At 39.4% G+C, this 18,881-nt stretch overlaps 1 protein-coding gene across 2 annotated transcripts; it reads left to right on the top strand.

Annotated features, from left to right (window-relative positions):
• The first annotated feature begins 558 nt into the window (after nt 1-558).
• On the top strand, nt 559-18,574 carry LOC116365773 (5-hydroxytryptamine receptor 3A-like). Of its 2 annotated transcripts, none has more exons than XM_031818176.1 (10): nt 559-628; nt 771-825; nt 1,143-1,384; nt 1,486-1,530; nt 1,833-1,939; nt 2,157-2,326; nt 3,569-3,690; nt 5,357-5,567; nt 7,924-8,073; nt 18,187-18,574. In XM_031818176.1, exons 3-10 carry the CDS (start codon nt 1,289-1,291, stop codon nt 18,429-18,431), a joined length of 1,146 nt encoding a protein of 381 aa, XP_031674036.1. In that variant the 5' UTR covers nt 559-628; nt 771-825; nt 1,143-1,288; the 3' UTR covers nt 18,432-18,574. The 2 variants fall into 2 exon arrangements, with proteins under 2 accessions (XP_031674036.1, XP_031674035.1); XM_031818175.1 differs by having other exon boundaries at nt 771-1,026.
• Nucleotides 18,575-18,881: the final 307 nt, after the last annotated feature.

The following is an 18,881-nucleotide window of genomic DNA, read 5'->3' as shown; positions in this document are numbered from 1 at the left end:
TCATAACTTATGGACTTCATAGCATTCCCAGAAAGCATGGATTATTGAGTCATTATTAGTTTTACACTTAAGACATGACTGAATTTTTGTAATTTTTTGACTCATATAGATTTCCTCAGGGTTGCTCTGATGTCCAAAAGATTTCAAATCAAAATTTCGTGATATGTAACTTTTAAGTTGCAGGTATCTACATTGGTCAGTCCAAAATTGCGTTTTAATTCTGTCATGGAAATAAATGTGTTTCCTGTTACCAAGTCATTTTATCAAATCAAATAATTTTATGGTTTCCATTCTTTTAGATTTTCATACGGACCAATTTATCGGAGAATTCTGAAAAGCTATTCAATGATTGGTCCATAGGGTTGTATTTTTAGGGAGTAATATTGCTTCTTGTAAAATACGTTTAATTTAATTTAATATTGTTATATTGTTCTGAACTATGAAGTTGTTAATGTTCTTAGCTTTATCCATTGAAAATAGACAAAAACAAAAATAAATTATTTATGGGATGAGGATGCACATCTTTTTTACTCATGTAACACCCCATTTCAAAGGTAACAAGCACTCATTAAGATCAGGTGTGGCCAATTAGTGGGCGCGACCAACCCACCTGAACACACATTACAAGGTAGAGGATAGAGTTTTGTTGATGCTGAGAACAAAATCTATGTTTTTACATAACAGTCTTCAAACATTCTCCATTACAACAATTCTTGTGTTTTTTTATAGAAAGTTTCCTTGTATTTTTTAAAATTGTATTACTTTCTCAGAACGTTCCAAATCCAAACAACTATCCTGCACCATTCCCAGAAAAGTTGTGGGAAGGTTGTATGCAAAATAACCACAGGACAATCAAGCACTTACCAAGCTCTTAAAACATATGTTTCTCAGAACGTAACTGATAATGGACTAGTGATAAGAGTATCAGGTTTAGATACAGTGCAATATAGAGAGCATGATCACTTTTCACAGTGAGTCACTACTTTGAAGACATGCAACAACCTTATCCCATTTCATTTTGACTGTGTAAGTCATTTATTGTACTGTGTTGAACTATTGAAAAGCCTCGTTGGTTCCTAGAAAAGCGCTATATAAATCCAATATTATATTCTGAAATTAAATACCCGTCTCTGGTTCCACAGTATCTGCATCAGGCACTCTATCCAACGCAGCAATTACTACTATCCAACCACTATCTAATACAGCCAGTGCATCCCAACCAGCCAACACAGCCACTTCATCCAGTGCAACCACACCATCCTGTACGACCCGTCGATGTCTGGCCAGCATGCTGATTGCGAAAGAAGCTCGGAGTCCGCCACAGTCTCCACGGTGCATCTCAATTATCAGTGTGCCGTCAATCGTGTACGAAACTCTGTCTGTCGTAAGTCCCTTTTAATTGAGTTTTCTGCAATGTGATGAGTTTCAGAGATAACATATTGACATTTCTATCATTATGTGATGAATTATCCTCTTCCTAATAAGGATACAAAAAACCTCCGCTTCGAGAGTCGTCTGGAAGTCCCGCTGGTAAGTACCCTCTTAGGAAAAAAATAAATAAAAGGTGCTATAACCTAAAATGGATCTCTGGCTGTCTTCATAGGAGAACCTTTTGAAGAACCCTATTTGATTCTAGGTAGAACCCTTTTGGGTTCAATGTAGAATCATTTCAACAGAGGGTTTGACCTGGAACCAAAAAGAGTTTTCCTATGAGGACAGCTGAAGAACCCTTTTGGAACCCCTTATTCTAAGAGTGTAGGCACAAAACATCCAGAGACATTCAAGTAAATGGGACATTTTGTAATACCACTCATTATGATTATACACTACAGTCTTGGGAAGACCCTGATTTATCATGGAACACATCAGTCTATCATCATGATATGGTGGTCCTGCCTGTCAGCAAAATCTGGACTCCTGAACTCCATGTGACTAATGGGTGAGTCCACTAACAACAGAATACAATAACCTATGTTAGGTTTAATTATAATTTTTCATTTAGATTTTATAACAGTCAATTTATGTGTAATCTTCTAAATAGCGAGTGCAACATGGACAGAATTAAAGACAGAACTAATATGTTTTAAGTGGCCAAATGTTTAGGTGTGACAGTTTTAGTAGATCCTCAGTCTGTCCTCAACCTCTCATGTCTAAAGAGTGCAAACAACGATAAAGCACAGCAACAAGGATTTGCTGGTGCACAGCAACGGGACTATAGAGCACATGGTCATCATGAACACTGTGGTGGGCTGTGAAGTCAATCTGTACAACTACCCCTTCGCTTCAGATTTCTGTGCCATCGCCCTGAATGTGTGGGCAATTAGTGGTAAGTGCATCATTTCAAACCTAATTTTGTCTGCTAAATGGCTCTTGCACACCATTATTTACCAAAGCTCTTACTAACCAAAAACAACAAACCAAAAAAATAGTTGTCTGTATAGCCTAATGCAATTTAGTATAGAATGCATTTCAGTTTATTTGTCATCTTTGGAATTTTCTATGCATCCTGACTGCCTAGCATTTCTTTTGGTGCTTGTTAGTGGGCTGGACACAGTGTGGGGCCATACTTAAGAACGTTAAGAACATTAGAAAACGTTTTTTTTAATGTTAAAGTTTAAGCATCAGACAATTAAAATTGTTGATGTAGTTGCATGTGATCAAAGGCTGTATGTTAACTGTTCCCATGACATAACCTGGCAGAGGGGCGGCAGGGTAGCCTAGTGGTTAGAGCGTTGGACTAGTAACCGGAAGGTTGCAAGTTCAAATCCCCGAGCTGACAAGGTACAAATCTGCCATTCTGCCCCTGAACAGGCAGTTAACCCACTGTTCCTAGGCTGTCATTGAAAATAAGAATTTGTTCTTAACTGACTTGCCTGGTTAAATAAAGGTAAAATAAATAAAAGATTTATCCATATGCTAACCTCATCAGATGGCAATGATTATTTCCTGTAAAAGACCTTAAACTTTTTGTTGTCCCCTTCTAAAGATTCCATCTTTAACTAAAGTTATCTCCCAAATTAAATAATGTTAATTCATAAGTTAAGAACAAATCATAATTATATTAACAACATAACAAATGCAAGCTCTGATTCGTTGTATAGCCTAGTTCAAGGCGGTAGCGTGAAATAGACACATGCGTGGGTAAATGGTAAGCTTTCGCCTAGCCTCAAAGCGGAAGTTCAGGATTTTACAACTTGATGTTCGATGGTTCCTCACCCTAAAAGTAGTATGGGCAAGGAGAAACTGTAATCCATGGTTCGGTTTTCTCTGAACAGGCACTACAAACTTTAGCCACCGTTAACAAAAAACATCTATGCGAGTGAAAGGGGAAATCATGCAATTGTCAATTTTACAAAATCATTTTTTAAAATTTGTGGTAGTTTTTCCATCCCCTCCTGAGAACCAAGCTAAAACCGAACAAAGAGCCTAAAATCAAGGAATGAACGAAAGCAAATATGTTGTGGACCGTCACACCCCTAATGCCTATTGATATAAAATATTGTTTTTGTTATAAACTATGGTATGATCTTTGAGTGAGAGAACTGGTATCAAATATCTGCTTTTCCAGGATGTGGCATGTTCCTGGACTTTGGGAATGTGAGCACAACTAGCGCAAACCGTGGGGACTGGCTAACCGAGGAGGTGGAACTCAATGCTAAAGGAGGCAGAGATGATCGCAACTATCTATGGGTTAGTGAGAGTTCCTGGTGATTTCAGTAGTTTACTTTACTCTACATGTCACATATCTCTATCTATGGGTTAGTGAGTGTTCCTGGTGATTTCAGTAGTTTATGTGACATGTAGAGTAAAGTATCTCTATCTATGGGTTAGTGAGTGTTCCTGGTGATTTCAGTTGTATTTTATTTATGTGGGACATGTAAAGGTACCTTCTTATTTTTATGGGCAAAGCTTAAACATTTACACTCAAAAGACAACACTTATTCAAAACAAATGATTTCTGCCTGGCTTTTTATTTTATTTATTTAAAGTTTAACTAGGCAAGTCAGTTTAGAACAAATTCTTATTTACAATGACGGCCTTCCAAAAGGCAAAAGGCCTCCTGCGTGGACGGGGGCTGGGATAAACACAACATATAGAGAGACCTAAGACAAAAACATAGCAAGCCAGCAACACATGACAACACAACATGGTAGCAACACAACATGACAACATGGTAGCAACACAACATCATGGTAGCAACACAACATGGTAGCAGCACAAAACATGGTACAAACATTATTGGGTACAGACAACAGCACAAAGGGCAAGAAGGTACAGACAACAATACATCATGCAAAGCAGCCACAACTGTCAGTAAGAGTGTCCATGATTGAGTCTTTGAATGAAGAGATTGAGATAAAACTGTCCAGTTTGAGTGATTGTTGCAGCTCGTTCCAGTCACTACCTGCAGGGAACTGAAAAGACGAGCGACCCAGGGATGTGTGTGCTTTGGGGACCTTTAACAGAATGTGACTGGCAGAACAGGTGTTGTATGTGGAGGATGAGGGCTGCAGTAGATATCTCAGATAGGGGGGTGTGAGACCTAAGAGGGTTTTATAAATAAGCATCAACCAGTGGGTCTTGCGACGGGTATACAGAGATGCCCAGTTTACAGAGGAGTATAGAGTGCAGTGATGTGTCCTATAAGGAGCATTAATGGAAAATCTGATGGCCGACTGATAAAGAACATCTAGCCACTCGAGAGAATCCTTACCTACCTATAAATTATGTCTCCGTAATCTAGCATGGGTTGGATGGTCATCTGAATCATGGTTAGTTTGGCAGCTGGGGTGAAAGAGGAGTGATTACGATAGAAGAAACCAAGTCTAGATTTAACTTTAGCCTGCAGATTTGATATGTGCTGAGAGAAGGACAGTGTACCGTCTAGCCATACTCCCAAGTGCTTGTATGAGGTGACTACCTCAAGCTCTAACCCCTCAGAGGTAGTAAACACACCTGTGGGGAGAGGGGCATTCTTCTTACAGAACAACATGACCTTTGTTTTGGAGGTGTTCAGAACAAGCTTAAGGGTAGAGAAAGCTTGCTGGACACTAAGAAAGCTTTGTTGTAGAGCATTTAACAAAAACTCCTGGGAGGGGCCAGCTGACTATAAGACTATCATCTACATATAAATGGATGAGAAAGCTTCCTACTGCCTGAGCTATGTTGATGCAAATTGAGAAGAGCGTGGGGCCTAGGATTGAGACTTGGGGTACTCCCTTGGTGACAGGCAGTAGCTGAGACAGCAGATTTTCTGACTTTAAACACTGCACTCTTGAGGTAGTTAGCAAACCAGGCCACAGACCCCCCAGAGACACCAATACTCCTTAGCCGGCTTATCTGTCTGTCTTCACAGGTATTGCTGAAAATGCGGTCCGAAAACCCGTTTCTGTCCCTGGTCCTGCCCAGTATACTAATCATCTTGGCTGATGTGGGCAGCTTCGCCCTGCCGCTGGGAGAGAGCAAGCGCATCCCCTTCAAGGTTAAACTGGTTCTCAGCTTCATCATGTTCCTCAACATCCTCAAGGACCTTCTGCCTGGAGGAGGCCAGTGCAGCCCCATCATCCGTGAGTATCCTGTGTGTAATGCACCAGAATGAAACAGCATTTTGTTATAAACGGTGTGTATGTATCGGAGTTAGAGCGACTGCGCCAAAAAAGCTAAACATTCCTTTTGTAAACGGCCAATCAGAAACATTTATTCTATTGTAAAAATTGACTACAAAGTGTAAAAAGGGACATTTTTGTCATAAAATCAGCCTCTTCCAAAACTGAATTTGGTACCTAAGTGTGTCACAGCGTAAATTAAGGTTGGGTTTGGATTCCAATCATGTCATCAATTCATGTCCCCTTTTGCCCAGGTTGTTTGTGGAAGAGTGGGCAAGTTTGTTTTGCATGAAATCAGTCAATTGAAATAAATTCATTAGGCCCTAATCTATGGAATTTACATGACTGGGAATACAGTTATGCATCTGTTGGTCACAGATACTTGGATCAGAAAACCAGTCAGTATCTGGTGTGACCACTATTTGGGGGGAGATGTGGCGACACTCCTTCACATAGAGTTGACCAGGCTGTTGCTTGTGGCCTGTGGAATTTTGTCCCACTCCTCTTCAATGGTTGTGCAAAGTTGCTGGATATTGGCAGGAACTGGAACATGCTGTTGGAACACACGTTGATCCAGAGCATCCCAAACATGCTCAATGGGTGCCATGTCTGGTGAGTTTGCAGGCCATGGAAGAACTGGGAAATGTTCAGCTTCCAGGAATTGTGTACAGATTCTTGCGACATGGGGCAGTACATTATCATTCTGAAGCATGGTGATGGCGGCGGATGAATGGCACGACAATGGGCCTCAGGATCTCGTCACGGTAACTCTGATTTCAAATTACCATCGATAAAATGCAATTGTGTTTGTTGTCCGTAGCTTATGACTGCCCATACCATAACCCCACCTCCACCATGGGGCACTCTGTTCACAACGTTGCAAACCGCTCACCCACACAATGCCACACACGCTGTCTGCCATCTGCCCGGTACAGCTGAAACCAGGATTAATCCATGAAGAGCACACAGTGGCCATTGAAGGTATAGGATTTTCCCTATGAAGTCTGTTACGACGCCCGTCAGGTTAAGACCCTGGTAAAGAGAACGAGCAGGCAGATGCTCTTCCCTGAGACTGGTTCTGACAGCTTGTGCAGAAAGTCTTCGGTTGTGCAAACCCACAGGTTCATCAGCTGTCCGGGTGGCTCGTATCAGACCATTATGGGATCAGCCGTCTTGCTTCAGGGGGAGATGTGGCGATATGCTGATATCTACAGTATCTGATGACGTTATGTCAAGTTCATAAACACACTGCCAGGCATGCACAGTACAACCTGTGATGTTCTATACTGAACAAAAATATAAAACGCAACATGTAAAGTGTTGGTCCTATGTTTCATGAGCTGAAATAAAAGATCCCAGAAACATTCCATATGCACAAAAAGCTTATTTCTCTCAAATTTTATGCACACATTTGTTTGCATTTCTCCTTTGCCAAGATAATCCATCCACCTGACAGGTGTGGCATATAAAGAAGCTGTTTAAACAACATAATTCCACAGGTGCACCTTGTGCTGGGGACAATAAAAGGCCACTCTAAAATGTGCAGTTTTGTCACAAAACACAATGTGTTGTAGGACCGCTGAGCTGACTGAAGACCGCAGGCTTTCAACTCGCAGTAGTTGATATCGTTTCCACAGTAACATGTATTTACATCACATGATGAAACTATGTTGCAAGGTACATTCGCAGCAAGGTTATGTAGAACGAGTATCACATGAAACATTCCAGACACTGGTTCTTGCCATCTTGGCATACTTTTGATTTGACAGAGCACTATGTGCTAGCCTAAGGTTAGACAGGCTAGCCAGCTCCCCCCAGTTTGGCAAAACATATGGTCAATAATCGTTTCTATTCGCCTCTTCTTTTCTACTTTAGCCTACACACAGAACTGAATTAGATGACCATCTTGAGATGGCGAGTCACTCAGGTGGGGTGAAACCACAACTCAAAGACAACTTTTGTTTGGCTTCAATCACGACCGCTAGCATTTCATAATGAGACAAATCTAAAACGAGGCCAAATCAGGAAGTTCAGCAGCCCTTTAAGAATGTGCAGAAAGCTCACTCCACAGCTAGTTTGAAATGTTGCCAAGGGAACTATCAAATTGGATATTTTTCTATAGCTCAATTGTTTGGTACGGTGTCAAGGTGGACGGCTGATGTGTGTTTGCGAGCAGAGTTTCACTATTTCCAGCCTGGTATCTTACAGGGACAGTAAAGAAAGATATACTGGTAGCAGCACACCGATGTCGGTTTCATGTATACAGGACCTCTGCCACCATATAACACTCACATCTCTCTCTCGTTGTTCTCCATAGGAAAGCACTTCTGTTTCTGTTTGGTCATCCTGGTGTTGAGCACGTTGCAGTCTATGGTGCTCACACGCCTGGCTAAGTGTGGCACTCTCTGGCCCTGCAGCCTCTCCAAGTCCAAAGACTCACTGCTTAAAGACACAGACAATGAAGAGGGTAAACTTTTTCATTATTCTGTCATCAGTTATCCACAGAGCAAGATATATTTTTTTCTGGTTGCCAAAGAAGACGTTACCAAACCTCCTTATTAGGGCTGCCAGAGTTAATCAGTTAACGTTATCATTTTAGTGCACAATATTTTATTTATTTACTATTAATCGCATTGTGTTAGTGTTGAATACACTGAAAACATCAAATACATCATCTATACCGCAAAAATGTAGAATACCATGTAAAAATAAGTGGACATTGAGATGAAATAATGTCCTTTCTTTGACCTAATTTAACTAACTGTTACATTAGACAGAATCAAGACGTCAATATTCTGAATGTTTCTTTGTATTTAAAAATCCTAAAATTACAGCTCACTTTGGAATGTATTCCCCCCCCCCCCCAGTTAATTGTTGACAGCCCTAGTCTTTACCCTAGTCTTTATGTCTTTACCCTAGTCTTTATGTCTTTACCCTAGTCTTTATGTCTTTACCCTAGTCTTTATGTCTTTACCCTAGTCTTTACGTCTTTACCCTAGTCTTTACGTCTTTACCCTAGTCTTTACGTCTTTACCCTAGTCTACGTCTTTACCCTAGTCTTTATGTCTTTACCCTAGTCTTTGTCTTTACCCTAGTCTTTACGTCTTTACCCTAGTCTTTACCCTAGTCTTTACCCTTGTCTTTGTCTTTACCCTTGTCTTTACCCTAGTCTTTACGTCTTTACCCTAGTCTTTATGTCTTTACCCTAGTCTTTATGTCTTTACCCTAGTCGTTATGTCTTTACCCTAGTCTTTACCCTAGTCTTTATGTCTTTACCCTAGTCTTTACCCTAGTCTTTACCCTTGTCTTTGTCTTTACCCTAGTCTTTGTCTTTACCCTAGTCTTTGTCTTTACCCTAGTCTTTGTCTTTACCCTAGTCTTTACGTCTTTACCCTAGTCTTTATGTCTTTACCCTAGTCTTTATGTCTTTACCCTAGTCTTTATGTCTTTACCCTAGTCGTTATGTCTTTACCCTAGTCTTTACCCTAGTCTTTATGTCTTTACCCTAGTCTTTACCCTAGTCTTTACCCTTGTCTTTGTCTTTACCCTAGTCTTTGTCTTTACCCTAGTCTTTGTCTTTACCCTAGTCTTTGTCTTTACCCTAGTCTTTACGTCTTTACCCTAGTCTTTACGTCTTTACCCCAGTCTTTGCCCTAGTCTTTGTCTTTACCCTAGTCTATGTCTTTACCCTAGTCTTTGTCTTTACCCTAGTCTTTGTCTTTACCCTAGTCTTTGTCTTTACCCTAGTCTTTGTCTTTACCCTAGTCTTTATGTCTTTACCCTAGTCTTATGTCTTTACCCTAGTCTTTACGTCTTTACCCTAGTCTTTACGTCTTTACCCTAGTCTTTACGTCTTTATCCTAGTCTTTGTCTTTACCCTAGTCTTTACGTTTTTACCCTAGTCTTTACGTTTTTACCCTAGTCTTTATGTCTTTACCCTAGTCTTTACGTCTTTACCCTAGTCTTTACGTCTTTACCCTAGTCTTTACGTCTTTACCCTAGTCTTTACGTCTTTACCCTAGTCTTTACGTCTTTACCCTAGTCTTTGTCTTTACCCTAGTCGTTATGTCTTTTCCCTAGTCGTTATGTCTTTTCCCTAGTCTTTATGTCTTTACCCTAGTCTTTACCCTAGTCTTTATGTATTTTCCCTAGTCTTTGTCTTTTCCCTAGTCTTTACCCTAGTCTTTATGTCTTTACCCTAGTCTTTGTCTTTACCCTAGTCTTTGTCTTTACCCTAGTCTTTATGTCTTTACCCTAGTCTTTGTCTTTACCCTAGTCTTTATGTCTTTACCCTAGTCGTTATGTCTTTACCCTAGTCTTTATGTCTTTACCCTAGTCTTTGTCTTTTTCCTAGTCTTTGTCTTTACCCTAGTCTTTGTCTTTACCCTAGTCGTTATGTCTTTACCCTAGTCGTTATGTCTTTACCCTAGTCTTTACCCTAGTCTTTGTCTTTACCCTAGTCTTTGTGTCTTTACCCTAGTCTTTGTCTTTACCCTAGTCTTTATGTCTTTACCCTAGTCTTTACGTCTTTACCCTAGTCTTTACGTCTTTACCCTAGTCTTTACGTCTTTACCCTAGTCTTTATGTCTTTACCCTAGTCTTTATGTCTTTACCCTAGTCTTTACCCTAGTCTTTATGTCTTTACCCTAGTCTTTACCCTAGTCTTTACCCTTGTCTTTGTCTTTACCCTAGTCTTTGTCTTTACCCTAGTCTTTGTCTTTACCCTAGTCTTTACGTCTTTACCCTAGTCTTTACGTCTTTACCCCAGTCTTTGCCCTAGTCTTTGTCTTTACCCTAGTCTTTGTCTTTACCCTAGTCTTTACCCTAGTCTTTACCCTTGTCTTTGTCTTTACCCTAGTCTTTACGTCTTTACCCTAGTCTTTACGTCTTTATCCTAGTCTTTATGTCTTTATCCTAGTCTTTATGTCTTTACCCTAGTCTTTGTCTTTACCCTAGTCTTTGTCTTTACCCTAGTCTGTCTTTACCCTAGTCTTTGTCTTTACCCTAGTCTTTACGTCTTTACCCTAGTCTTTGTCTTTACCCTAGTCTTTGTCTTTACCCTAGTCTTTACGTCTTTACCCTAGTCTTTATGTCTTTACCCTAGTCTTTACGTCTTTACCCTAGTCTTTACGTCTTTATCCTAGTCTTTGTCTTTACCCTAGTCTTTACGTTTTTACCCTAGTCTTTAACGTTTTTACCCTAGTCTTTATGTCTTTACCCTAGTCTTTACGTCTTTACCCTAGTCTTTACGTCTTTACCCTAGTCTTTACGTCTTTACCCTAGTCTTTGTCTTTACCCTAGTCTTTGTCTTTACCCTAGTCTTGTCTTTACCCTAGTCGTTATGTCTTTTCCCTAGTCGTTATGTCTTTTCCCTAGTCTTTGTCTTTACCCTAGTCTTTACCCTAGTCTTTATGTATTTTCCCTAGTCTTTGTCTTTTCCCTAGTCTTTACCCTAGTCTTTACCATAGTCTTTGTCTTTACCCTAGTCTTTGTCTTTACCCTAGTCTTTGTCTTTACCCTAGTCTTTGTCTTTACCCTAGTCTTTATGTCTTTACCCTAGTCGTTATGTCTTTACCCTAGTCTTTGTCTTTTTCCTAGTCTTTATGTCTTTACCCTAGTCTTTGTCTTTACCCTAGTCTTTGTCTTTACCCTAGTCGTTATGTCTTTACCCTAGTCGTTATGTCTTTACCCTAGTCTTTACCCTAGTCTTTGTCTTTACCCTAGTCTTTGTGTCTTTACCCTAGTCTTTGTCTTTACCCTAGTCTTTGTGTCTTTACCCTAGTCTTTATGTCTTTACCCTAGTCTTTGTCTTTACCCTAGTCTTTACGTCTTACCCTAGTCTTTACGTCTTTACCCTAGTCTTTACGTCTTTTACCCTAGTCTTTACGTCTTTACCCTAGTCTTTATGTCTTTACCCTAGTCTTTATGTCTTTACCCATAGTCTTTACCCTAGTCTTTATGTCTTTACCCTAGTCTTTACCCTAGTCTTTACCCTGTCTTTGTCTTTACCCTAGTCTTTGTCTTTATCCTAGTCTTTGTCTTTACCCTAGTCTTTACGTTTTTTACCCTAGTCTTTACGTTTTTACCCTAGTCTTTATGTCTTTACCCTAGTCTTTAACGTCTTTACCCTAGTCTTTACGGTCTTTACCCTAGTCTTTACGTCTTTACCCTAGTCTTTGTCTTTACCCTAGTCTTTGTCTTTACCCTAGTCTTTGTCTTTACCCTAGTCGTTATGTCTTTTCCCTAGTCGTTATGGTCTTTTTCCCTAGTCTTTATGTCTTTACCCTAGTCTTAACCCTAGTCTTTATGTATTTTCCCTAGTCTTTGTCTTTTCCCTAGTCTTTACCCTAGTCTTTACCCTAGTCTTTGTCTTTACCCTAGTCTTTGTCTTTACCCTAGTCTTTGTCTTTACCCTAGTCTTTGTCTTTACCCTAGTCTTTATGTCTTTACCCTAGTCGTTATGTCTTTACCCTAGTCTTTATGTCTTTACCCTAGTCTTTGTCTTTTTCCTAGTCTTTATGTCTTTACCCTAGTCTTTGTCTTTACCCTAGTCTTTGTCTTTACCCTAGTCGTTATGTCTTTACCCTAGTCGTTATGTCTTTACCCTAGTCTTTACCCTAGTCTTTGTCTTTACCCTAGTCTTTGTCTTTACCCTAGTCTTTGTCTTTACCCTAGTCTTTGTGTCTTTACCCTAGTCTTTGTCTTTACCCTAGTCTTTGTGTCTTTACCCTAGTCTTTGTGTCTTTACCCTAGTCTTTACGTCTTTACCCTAGTCTTTACGTCTTTACCCTAGTCTTTACGTCTTTACCATAGTCTTTACGTCTTTACCCTAGTCTTTACGTCTTTACCCTAGTCTTTACGTCTTTACCCTAGTCTTTATGTCTTTACCCTAGTCTTTATGTCTTTACCCTAGTCTTATGTTCTTTACCCTAGTCTTTATGTCTTTACCCTAGTCTTTACCCTAGTCTTTACCCTTGTCTTTGTCTTTACCCTAGTCTTTGTCTTTACCCTAGTCTTTGTCTTTACCCTAGTCTTTACGTCTTTAACCCTAGTCTTTACGTCTTTACCCCAGTCTTTGCCCTAGTCTTTGTCTTTACCCTAGTCTTTACGTCTTTACCCTAGTCTTTACGTCTTACCCCAGTCTTGCCCTAGTCTTTGTCTTTACCCTAGTCTTTGTCTTTACCCTAGTCTTTACCCTAGTCTTTACCCTAGTCTTTACGTCTTTACCCTAGTCTTTACGTCTTATCCTAGTCTTTATGTCTTTATCCTAGTCTTTATGTCTTTACCTAGTCTTGTCTTTACCCTAGTCTTGTCTTTACCCTAGTCTGTCTTTACCCTAGTCTTTGTCTTTACCCTAGTCTTTACGTCTTTACCCTAGTCTTTGTCTTTACCCTAGTCTTTATGTCTTTACCCTAGTCTTTACGTCTTTACCCTAGTCTTTATGTCTTTACCCTAGTCTTTACGTCTTTACCCTAGTCTTTACGTCTTTATCCTAGTCTTTGTCTTTACCCTAGTCTTTACGTTTTTACCCTAGTCTTTACGTTTTTACCCTAGTCTTTATGTCTTTACCCTAGTCTTTACGTCTTTACCCTAGTCTTTACGTCTTTACCCTAGTCTTTACGTCTTTACCCTAGTCTTTGTCTTTACCCTAGTCTTTGTCTTTACCCTAGTCATTGTCTTTACCCTAGTCGTTATGTCTTTTCCCTAGTCGTTATGTCTTTTCCCTAGTCTTTATGTCTTTACCCTAGTCTTTACCCTAGTCTTTATGTATTTTCCCTAGTCTTTGTCTTTTCCCTAGTCTTTACCCTAGTCTTTACCCTAGTCTTTGTCTTTAACCTAGTCTTTGTCTTTACCCTAGTCTTTGTCTTTACCCTAGTCTTTGTCTTTACCCTAGTCGTTATGTCTTTACCCTAGTCTTTATGTCTTTACCCTAGTCTTTGTCTTTTCCTAGTCTTTATGTCTTTACCCTAGTCTTTGTCTTTACCCTAGTCTTTGTCTTTACCCTAGTCGTTATGTCTTTACCCTAGTCGTTATGTCTTTACCCTAGTCTTTACCCTAGTCTTTGTCTTTACCCTAGTCTTTGTGTCTTTACCCTAGTCTTTGTCTTTACCCCTAGTCTTTGTGTCTTTACCCTAGTCTTATGTCTTTACCCTAGTCTTTACGTCTTTACCCTAGTCTTTACGTCTTTACCCTAGTCTTTACGTCTTTACCCTAGTCTTTACGTCTTTACCCTAGTCTTTACGTCTTTACCCTAGTCTTTATGTCTTACCCTAGTCTTTATGTCTTTACCCTAGTCTTTACCCTAGTCTTTATGTCTTTACCCTAGTCTTTACCCTAGTCTTTACCCTTGTCTTTGTCTTTACCCTAGTCCTTTGTCTTTACCCTAGTCTTTGTCTTTACCCTAGTCTTTACGTCTTTACCCTAGTCTTTACGTCTTTACCCCAGTCTTTGCCCTAGTCTTTGTCTTTACCCTAGTCTTTGTCTTTACCCTAGTCTTTACCCTAGTCTTTACCCTTGTCTTTGTCTTTACCCTAGTCTTTACGTCTTTACCCTAGTCTTTACGTCTTTATCCTAGTCTTTGTCTTTATCCTAGTCTTTATGTCTTTATCCTAGTCTTTATGTCTTTACCCTAGTCTTTGTCTTTACCCTAGTCTTTGTCTTTACCCTAGTCTGTCTTTACCCTAGTCTTTGTCTTTACCCTAGTCTTTACGTCTTTACCCTAGTCTTTGTCTTTACCCTAGTCTTTATGTCTTTACCCTAGTCTTTACGTCTTTACCCTAGTCTTTATGTCTTTACCCTAGTCTTTACGTCTTTACCCTAGTCTTTACGTCTTTACCCTAGTCTTTACGTCTTTATCCTAGTCTTTGTCTTTACCCTAGTCTTTACGTTTTTACCCTAGTCTTTATGTCTTTACCCTAGTCTTTACGTCTTTACCCTAGTCTTTACGTCTTTACCCTAGTCTTTACATCTTTACCCTAGTCTTTGTCTTTACCCTAGTCTTTGTCTTTACCCTAGTCTTTGTCTTTACCCTAGTCGTTATGTCTTTTCCCTAGTCGTTATGTCTTTTCCCTAGTCTTTATGTCTTTACCCTAGTCTTTACCCTAGTCTTTATGTATTTTCCCTAGTCTTTGTCTTTTCCCTAGTCTTTACCCTAGTCTTTACCCTAGTCTTTGTCTTTACCCTAGTCTTTGTCTTTACCCTAGTCTTTGTCTTTACCCTAGTCTTTGTCTTTACCCTAGTCGTTATGTCTTTACCCTAGTCTTTATGTCTTTACCCTAGTCTTTGTCTTTTTCCTAGTCTTTATGTCTTTACCCTAGTCTTTGTCTTTACCCTAGTCTTTGTCTTTACCCTAGTCGTTATGTCTTTACCCTAGTCGTTATGTCTTTACCCTAGTCTTTACCCTAGTCTTTGTCTTTACCCTAGTCTTTGTCTTTACCCTAGTCTTTGTCTTTACCCTAGTCTTTGTGTCTTTACCCTAGTCTTTGTCTTTACCCTAGTCTTTGTGTCTTTACCCTAGTCTTTGTGTCTTTACCCTAGTCTTTACGTCTTTACCCTAGTCTTTACGTCTTTACCCTAGTCTTTACGTCTTTACCCTAGTCTTTACGTCTTTACCCTAGTCTTTACGTCTTTACCCTAGTCTTTACGTCTTTACCCTAGTCTTTATGTCTTTACCCTAGTCTTTATGTCTTTACCCTAGTCTTTACCCTAGTCTTTGTCTTTACCCTAGTCTTTACCCTAGTCTTTACCCTAGTCTTTACCCTTGTCTTTGTCTTTACCCTAGTCTTTGTCTTTACCCTAGTCTTTGTCTTTACCCTAGTCTTTACGTCTTTACCCTAGTCTTTACGTCTTTACCCCAGTCTTTGCCCTAGTCTTTGTCTTTACCCTAGTCTTTATGTCTTTACCCTAGTCTTTGTCTTTACCCTTGTCTTTGTCTTTACCCTAGTCTTTACGTCTTTACCCTAGTCTTTACGTCTTTATCCTAGTCTTTATGTCTTTATCCTAGTCTTTATGTCTTTACCCTAGTCTTTGTCTTTACCCTAGTCTTTGTCTTTACCCTAGTCTTTGTCTTTACCCTAGTCTTTGTCTTTACCCTAGTCTTTGTCTTTACCCTAGTCTTTGTCTTTACCCTAGTCTTTACGTCTTTACCCTAGTCTTTACGTCTTTACCCTAGTCTTTGTCTTTACCCTAGTCTTTATGTCTTTACCCTAGTCTTTATGTCTTTACCCTAGTCTTTATGTCTTTACCCTAGTCTTTACGTCTTTACCCTAGTCTTTACGTCTTTATCCTAGTCTTTGTCTTTACCCTAGTCTTTACGTTTTTACCCTAGTCTTTACGTTTTTACCCTAGTCTTTATGTCTTTACCCTAGTCTTTATGTCTTTACCCTAGTCTTTATGTCTTTACCCTAGTCTTTACGTCTTTACCCTAGTCTTTACGTCTTTACCCTAGTCTTTACGTCTTTACCCTAGTCTTTGTCTTTACCCTAGTCTTTGTCTTTACCCTAGTCGTTATGTCTTTTCCCTAGTCGTTATGTCTTTTCCCTAGTCTTTATGTCTTTACCCTAGTCTTTACCCTAGTCTTTATGTATTTTCCCTAGTCTTTGTCTTTTCCCTAGTCTTTACCCTAGTCTTTATGTCTTTACCCTAGTCTTTACCCTAGTCTTTGTCTTTACCCTAGTCTTTGTCTTTACCCTAGTCTTTGTCTTTACCCTAGTCTTTATGTCTTTACCCTAGTCTTTGTCTTTACCCTAGTCTTTGTCTTTACCCTAGTCTTTGTCTTTACCCTAGTCGTTATGTCTTTACCCTAGTCTTTATGTCTTTACCCTAGTCTTTGTCTTTTTCCTAGTCTTTATGTCTTTACCCTAGTCTTTGTCTTTACCCTAGTCGTTATGTCTTTACCCTAGTCGTTATGTCTTTACCCTAGTCTTTACCCTAGTCTTTGTCTTTACCCTAGTCTTTGTCTTTACCCTAGTCTTTACCCTAGTCTTTACCCTTGTCTTTGTCTTTACCCTAGTCTTTACGTCTTTACCCTAGTCTTTACGTCTTTATCCTAGTCTTTACGTCTTTATCCTAGTCTTTATGTCTTTATCCTAGTCTTTATGTCTTTACCCTAGTCTTTGTCTTTACCCTAGTCTTTGTCTTTACCCTAGTCTTTGTCTTTACCCTAGTCTTTACGTCTTACCCTAGTCTTTGTCTTTACCCTAGTCTTTATGTCTTTACCCTAGTCTTTATGTCTTTACCCTAGTCTTTATGTCTTTACCCTAGTCTTTACGTCTTTACCCTAGTCTTTACGTCTTTATCCTAGTCTTTGTCTTTACCCTAGTCTTTACGTTTTTACCCTAGTCTTTATGTCTTTACCCTAGTCTTTACGTCTTTACCCTAGTCTTTACGTCTTTACCCTAGTCTTTACGTCTTTACCCTAGTCTTTGTCTTTACCCTAGTCTTTGTCTTTACCCTAGTCGTTATGTCTTTTCCCTAGTCGTTATGTCTTTTCCCTAGTCTTTATGTCTTTACCCTAGTCTTTACCCTAGTCTTTGTCTTTACCCTAGTCTTTGTCTTTACCCTAGTCTTTGTCTTTACCCTAGTCTTTATGTCTTTACCCTAGTCTTTGTCTTTACCCTAGTCGTTATGTCTTTACCCTAGTCTTTACCTACCCTAGTCTTTGTCTTTACCCTAGTCTTTGTGTCTTTACCCTAGTCTTTGTGTCTTTACCCTAGTCTTTATGTCTTTACCCTAGTCTTTACGTCTTTACCCTAGTCTTTACGTCTTTACCCTAGTCTTTACGTCTTTACCCTAGTCTTTACGTCTTTACCCTAGTCTTTACCCTAGTCTTTATGTCTTTACCCTAGTCTTTATGTCTTTACCCTAGTCTTTATGTCTTTACCCTAGTCTTTATGTCTTTACCCTAGTCTTTATGTCTTTACCCTAGTCTTTGTCTTTACCCTAGTCTTTACCCTAGTCTTTATGTCTTTACCCTAGTCTTTACGTCTTTACCCTAGTCTTTACGTCTTTACCCTAGTCTTTATGTCTTTACCCTAGTCTTTACGTCTTTACCCTAGTCTTTACCCTAGTCTTTACGTCTTTAACCTAGTCTTTGCCCTAGTCTTTACGTCTTTACCCCTTTACCCTAGTCTTTACCCTAGTCTTTACGTCTTTACCCTAGTCTTTACGTCTTTACCCTAGTCTTTATGCAACCATTTATAACCTGACCATGATGTCATAATGACTTTATTGCAACCAGTCTACATTAAGGGGTACCCCATTTAAATATATGCTTATAGGGGGAATTTAAACCATTTACTAACAGTGTTACTGTTTGAACGTTTTTTTTTTGCCATTTCCAAATTTGTGGTCAAATATGACACCTGTTGGCACTTTCAGGGGGCAAAATAAATTGGCCACTTTTAGGGTTAAAAAAAATAAAATCATTACCATAAACAAGTCGAGGTATTTTGTTAATGCACAACCATTCTTACTCTAGCTGCAGTTGACGTCTTACCCAGCATATTTCTCGCATGTCCACAAAAATAATAATGTTATGTTAATCATGTTATCCCTTTTTCCTCTCCTTTACTTTGTCTAGAATCCAAGTCTGATATTAAAGCCTCAGAGGAAGAGAAGAATACAGCCCTCCAGAAGGTGGTGAAGTTTCTCAACAAAATGGCTGCACAAGACCAGACAAATGCTATACACCATCGCTTTGCCAACAAAGTGGACTTGATCTGTTTCTGTATCTATCTCACCGTCCTCATTGTTTATGCAGTCGTCATTTTATATTTCTCCTTTGGTTCTCTATGTGAGATCAACCATTTAGAATTCTGGCATTAAATAATTTATTTGCGTTTAACAATGATATTTAAATAAATATCAAGTATGTGTGTATTCTTCAGTAGAGATTTAACAATATTTATTTCAATATGTTTGAGCTAAGAATTAAATGGATTAGGACTATGCATCCTACCTTTGAAACACCTCTGCATATCTATCCCTTTTCCATTCTTCCTGTGCCATCCAAATTCCTGCATAGCCTACTGGTCAACGTACTATAGTCAAAAATAATGCGATGATGAAGGTCAATGATGAAGACACGTCTAGCAACTTGCTGGTGCCGAGGCCCGGCATGATGACTCAATCCCGATTTATGGTATTGTCTGAATGAGACCATCTGGGGGCTATTACAGGGGTCAAACACCTTATCTGTGGCAATCTCGGTGAAAACACATTCCCATTGATGTCCTGGGGGTCACTGACGCCAGGATAAGATGTAAACTTGAATCG

This window comes from Oncorhynchus kisutch, unplaced genomic scaffold, assembly GCF_002021735.2.
Source record: "Oncorhynchus kisutch isolate 150728-3 unplaced genomic scaffold, Okis_V2 scaffold1279, whole genome shotgun sequence".
Taxonomy (NCBI): domain Eukaryota; kingdom Metazoa; phylum Chordata; class Actinopteri; order Salmoniformes; family Salmonidae; genus Oncorhynchus; species Oncorhynchus kisutch.
Note: the sequence above shows the minus strand (reverse complement) of the source record. Positions and strands in the feature narration are given on the sequence as shown.

What these genes read in the sequence shown, in the direction of transcription:
- LOC116365773 (XM_031818176.1), top strand. Translation starts at nt 1,289, where the DNA reads ATGCTGATTGCGAAAGAAGCTCGGAGTCCGCCACAGTCTCCACGGTGC. An exon ending in ATGATCGCAACTATCTATGG is followed by an intron (nt 3,691 to 5,356) that starts GTTAGTGAGAGT and finishes CTGTCTTCACAG; the next exon opens with GTATTGCTGAAAATGCGGTC. An exon ending in AGACACAGACAATGAAGAGG is followed by an intron (nt 8,074 to 18,186) that starts GTAAACTTTTTC and finishes TACTTTGTCTAG; the next exon opens with AATCCAAGTCTGATATTAAA.